This window comes from Hippopotamus amphibius, chromosome 1 (assembly GCF_030028045.1).
Source record: "Hippopotamus amphibius kiboko isolate mHipAmp2 chromosome 1, mHipAmp2.hap2, whole genome shotgun sequence".
In the NCBI taxonomy this organism is placed as follows: domain Eukaryota; kingdom Metazoa; phylum Chordata; class Mammalia; order Artiodactyla; family Hippopotamidae; genus Hippopotamus; species Hippopotamus amphibius.
Genome location: NC_080186.1, coordinates 132,066,693 through 132,072,692, shown reverse-complemented (window position 1 = coordinate 132,072,692; position 6,000 = coordinate 132,066,693). Strand labels below are relative to the sequence as shown.

The 6,000-nt window shown below is 38.9% G+C and overlaps 1 protein-coding gene across 1 annotated transcript in view; it reads right to left on the bottom strand.

Moving 5' to 3' along the window:
• Window positions 1-318: 318 nt before the first annotated feature.
• The window catches only part of UBTD2 (ubiquitin domain containing 2), a 57,561-nt gene continuing 51,879 nt past the window's right edge, over window positions 319-6,000 (bottom strand). Inside the window, exon 3 of the mRNA XM_057729086.1 lies at window positions 319-4,173. Coding sequence (XP_057585069.1) covers window positions 3,776-4,173 — 398 coding nt within the window. The 3' untranslated portion in view covers window positions 319-3,775. The remainder of the gene's footprint in view (window positions 4,174-6,000) is intronic.

Below are 6,000 nucleotides of genomic sequence, written 5' to 3'. Positions count from 1 at the left end.
GTGGGAGGGAGGCTTGAGAGGGAGGGGACATGGGGATATATGTATACATACAGCTGATTCACTTTGTTGTATAGCAGAAACTAACACAACATTGTAAAGCCGTTATATTCCAATAAAGATGTATTAAAAAAAATACAGCCTGTTTACCAAGGATTTCTTAAGGATACACTATGTGATATAACTGACTGTAAGGCATTCAGTGAGTTCCAGAGTACTTAATAATCAAAAATCACCATGTCAATGTGCAACAGACAAGAATATTGTTTATGTAAGATTGTCATTCATAAGTCAAACTTGTAATAACTGAAATCACGTTAATTACTATGAACATTCTCTATATTTACTCTAATAGTCATGAGATTTTGATAACACACTTAAAAGCATGAGCAATGTTTAGCAGCCAAATCTTCTCTCTTCCCCACAATGGTACTACAAAAACTAAATGGACCTAGTGGGAATTCCCTGGTGGTCCAGTAGCTAGGACTCTGTGCTTTCACTGATGAAAGCACAGGTTCAATCCCTGGTCGGGGAACTAAGATCCCATAACACAAAGTAAAACCACACGTCACACAGGTTTCCACCTAGGCTGTCAAAGATCAATAAGTTGGTCAGGGTATAGGAAAATAAGAGCAGTCATATTGCTACACTACTAAATTGGTAAAAATCTATTTGGAGGGCAATTCAGCATCTACTCTCTAAATGTATATACTGTTTGATCTAGCAAATCTCCCTCTTCAGGAATGTGTTCTATAGATGTACACAGACATAAAGATGTAGCTATAGAAAAGGACATTTCACAGTAGCATGGTTTACATTTCCAGAAGTCTAGAAACAGCCAGACTGACCTGTGGTACTGACATTCCAGACAATGAAATACTGCTGCACATAAAAGAGGAATGAAACAGATCTAGCTCTACTTATATGGAACAATCTCTAAGATTCACCATTTTAGAGAAAAATCAAATGCATAGAATAGCATATGGGTTTATGGAAAAAACAGGGTAGGGTGGGTAAATATACTCACATACACTAGAACAGTGGTCCTCACACTGGGATCCCCAGACTAGCAGCAGCAGCATCACCTGGGAACTTTCAGAAATGCAAATTATTGGACCCCACTCAGGCCTACTAACTCAGAACCTCTGAGGGAAGAGCCCAGCAATCTGTGTTTTAATTAGTCTTCCAGGTAATTCTGATGCACGTTGAAGTTTGAGAACCACTGTGCTAGAGTGTCTTTAAAGATATCGGGGAAACTGGGAACAGCTGTTAACCTCTGGGGAGAAGAAATGAGCGATGAAGAACAGGTGTTGAAGAGAGACTTTTCACTTTGGTATGTTTGGATTTTTTCCCTGTGCATACGTATCACCTATTTTAAATAAAAATTTAACAATCAAAACCTGCCACTTTGACCCAAAATGGATAAAAAAATGAGCTCAGTGCTTCTGAAAACTGAATTATGGGTTTTGGTTTACAGCATGATTCTTAAAAGGAAAAAACAACCACCACTTTCAACAAGATTTCAGTGCAGCAAATAAAGCATATCTATAAATGACCGTGTATGGTCTGACATAGCAGAGCCTAAGTCTGCTGATAATGAACTTTATTTACTGACCTGGGAGATTTCAAAAAGGAGAAAAACCTTTTTAGAGGTTTTAATCAGAATGAAGCAGACTACCCTTACTGTGGAGAGTAATAATAATTAAAAACCCAGAATAAAGGCAAAGACAAAGAGAAAAATTGAACTTTTTTTTTAAAAAAAGCACAAAAACCCTACATACTAAAATTGTACACATCAAGTATTGGTCCAATCTTATATCAATCTATTTACAATTAAACAGCACCATGGGTTTCTCACCTAGGTTAAACATGACCAGAAAACTGTTATTCAAAGTACATGTTCCTTTAAAAGAAAATAAACTCTTAAGAGAGCTCAAATCCTCAACAAACAAAAACATCTTTTACCCACCACAGATTATTATATCACCAAATTTACTTAAGAAAAATAGATTTGAACACTTTTTTTCCCTCCAGTTGACAAACTTCGAGAGATGTTGCTGTTCAATGTGGCACACAAATTAACAAAGAAACATTTTGATGATGGGGCATTATACTGAAATACCCTCACATACCTCAACCCTCATATATAAAAATACTCCTTTGGAATTAATGCTGCTGTCATCTCTTGAATTTAGATTCAATTATCAGTAAACCTAAGTTAAATGTAGCCACAATCTTTAAAATGATTGCATAAAAAAAGAGAAGTAGTTAAAGCTCTCAGAAACATATGTTACAATTATAGATATTATGTGTAATCAGGCTATAGCAAATTTAATACTATTTTAAACATTACATTTCAACTAAATAGCAGTTTCTTTTTGCCATTAAAATTGATAATGGTGCTTCACATCCAAAATCGGTGTGGAGGTTTATTTCTCATCTGAGAACAACGTAAGTGCCTTCTTGCCTCTACTTTTCCATCTCATGGATTCTCAGGGGTTCAACTTTGAAAAGGCTCCAAATTAAATATAATCCTTGGCAGCTTTATTCCAGTCCTAGTACAGAAGAAGCAGGTTATCTCACCAAATTTTTCAGTCCTCTAATAGAATCTGCAGATGCTTAATTTGCCTCTTTGCTAGGAAAGGTGAGAGAGGAAAATTCTCATCCACCACAACTATAGGTAACAGTGAACTACGGAAAGCACTAAAGTATAAAGCAATGTATCATCATTTGGTCTCACTGATGTCAGTAAATCTTTCACACTAGCAAATTATGAGTTGTGATTTTTTCCTAAAAGATTGAAGATAGGCACAATTCTCCCAGGCACAGACAGAATGGGTTTTCCTTACACTCTTCCTGCAAATTCGGGGAAAAGAGAAAATTATTTTATTATCCTACAGTGGGAACAGTTGTACTTGATTCCGTGCATTCCCTGACCTAGTATCCATGCATCTGGGGGCATAGTTAGCGCTGAAAAGTTCTAAGCAGAGTAGGTAGATCAATGGAGGTATTATACAGTAGGGACCTTCTAAGCCTGGATATGAAACAGCTTCATTATATAGACATTTCAAAATACCTACGCAGCAAGAGAACAGACTTTTCAACTAAGTTGAAAGTCATAGATCTGAATGTACTGACTAAATTATTGCCTAGTGTTCCAGAAAGGTGCCGGCCACCAACGTGCTGGAAGGCACCAAAATTTAGTGTGAATGTAAATAAAGAGCTCAAGGTATGGGGATGGGGAAAGCAATACTGAAACACAACTTGCCAGTCTCTACTCCTTTATGGCTAAATATTAAATGAGCAAAGAATTAAGACCAGAAAAGAAGCGAACCTCAAGCACTGCTCTTTTCAGTTTCCATTTTAAGAAGCTCAAGTTTTATAACTGTTAATGATGATTTCTGGAAATTGTATTTATTTCTTAAGAATTCTGTATTCACAGGTGCTTGGTGCTGTTGTATTTACAGTCCAAATCATTTAAATACAGCCATTTCATAGTTGTTGAGTATTTTAAAATAAATGGTTATCTATTTCTTAACTGCCTCTCAAATTAGAAATTGTAATTACATGAGTCTCAAAGGCTGGCTCTTTGTGTTTTATTAATTATTTCTGTTGGTCTCCATCACAGATGGAATTTTTCATTGGTAATTCCTCAGAACTAAATCCATTCACACGGAATTCAGAGCAGTGAAAATAAATTTCACGCCACAGAGTAGGAAATGATAGCAACAACAGTAAAAGGAGCAGGAGGGCTCTGGGGACCGCCGCCAGGGCCATGTCAGTTCTCAACTGGTGTTGGGTTTTGCAAAGGCTGGCTCATTATAACCTGCACAACATAGTCCTTTGGGATCTTCAGCTCTTCCAACTTCATTTTGTCGGTGAGGGGTCTGCCAGAAAAGAACCACCGCTGACTACCCGGTTCCACCCCTTCTGCTGCATGCAGCCGCCTCTTCATGTGGTACACGGTGTCTGTGCTGCGGACCACAAGTTTGAGGTCTTTGCCAGTGGAAAGGCGCAAACGGAGCTGAGATTCATACCCAGAATTGGGTGGTGGCTCAGGAATATCCAGAGTCTCTATGTCGCTCTTTTCCTCTATCATGTTGATTGGTGGTGCCAAGCAATAGACTGGAAGCTGATACCTATTCCCCAGTTCATCATAGCACTCTGTAAGCGCACCTTCAGGAAGAGAAGACATGAAAAAGAGTTTAATCTAAATGAATACATTTTTCTTCACATCTTGCAAAATGCTCAAACATCTCGGCGTGCTGTACAGAAAAAAAAAAAGTAAAATAAGGCCAATCTCTGTCAGCGATCATCAATGACCATCATCAGGACCCATGACCAATTATTTGGGTGTTTATCAATTTTACATTAACCAGGACCCTAGCTCCTTACCCTCACTTATTCTAAGTCATTTCATACCTAATTCACACTTTCATGAAAAAAAGAAAAGCACACAAAATTCCAATTGACTAATATTATCAATGTTTAGGCCAAATTAAGGGCAGATGCAAATTGCATTGGCATTATCTTTTTAGGAAATGAATCAGCTAACCTTAAAAAAAAAAAAAAAAAAAAAAAGGCAAGAAAACCCCGATCCCTAAGCCCAGTTCTTTACAACACAGTGTTCCAGAATGGCTCTCCTTGTGCTTAGACTTCCTAAGTTGAAGCACCTGGCCAGAAGTCCTCAGGCCAAAGAGATCACAAACTAGAGACAACAAGCTTACCAGCTGCCACTGGCTCATGGCTTATATATGGATCTAATCAGCACGACTACCCCAGAAATGACTGAGGGGTTTTATTTAACTCTAATTAGTCATTCTGTTACAGAGAAGCTACGGGTTAAAAAAGAAGAACAAAGGGGGCATGAAGTTTATAACCCACTAGCTCAGCGGAGAGGGAAACAAGTGTTTACAGTGTAAAAGAAGGTATTCACGGTTATTTCTTTATAAAGTATAAACTGCATTGTAATCACCAGAGCTTCCCTTGGGGAACTTGAAAGCACACTTAATGAATGTTTTATTGTAAGGTTATTCATAATGTGTCCTTTGCTCAAACTGGGACATTAATGTCAGCTGATTACCAATTTGGATAAAAACCAAAAACATTTACCATTTTCAAAACACTCATACACAGGCTAATGAACATGGGGAGCAGGCGCTGAGAAATGGTCATCAATGAACAAATGAGCTAATAACCTGACCTCTATCAATAGGCTGAAAATGCAAAACATCCCAGATAAGCCTGGAACAGTCACCAATCCACCAAGAGTTGGACTGGGCCTGCTTTCTAAGTTACGTAAGATGGGCTAGGGTGAGAACTCAGTCACCGAGCATCAACACACATGAATCTCCCCTTTCCTCTGTGTTTAAAGACAATGCTCAGCCTGTGTGTTATTCACTATTTCATCTGAACACTGCTATGAGTCTGTAGAAATGGGTATGCTTCAAGCCCAGTTGTGATCACCAGCAGTTCCCTACACTAGTAACCATCACACTGCAGGATAAATGTTATTTACAGGGACTTCCCTGGTGGCATAGTGGTTAAGAATCCACCTGCCAATGCAGGGGACAGGGGTTCGATCCCTGGTTGGTGAAGATCCCACATGCCACGGAGCAACTAAGCCCGTGTGCCACAATTACTGTGCTCTAGAGCCCACAAGCCACAACTACTGAGCCTGTGTGCTGCAACTACTGAAGCCCATGAACCTAAAGCCCGTGCTCCGCAACAAGAGAAGCCACCAAAATGAGAAGCCCACGCACCACAATGAAGAGTAGCCCCCGCTTGCCACAACTAGAGAAAGCCTGTGCATAGCAATGAGGACCCAACACAGCCAGAAATAAATAAAAAATAAACTAAATGTTATTTATAAATAGTTGCGCAAACTTCACTGTTTATATACTTGATATAGCCTTGACCTAAGGCAAAGAAAGCTACCAGCGTCTTTCAGAAGGGCTGACCATTAGGAAAACTAGCGAAGAGAAGGTGGAGAGTTCACGAGAC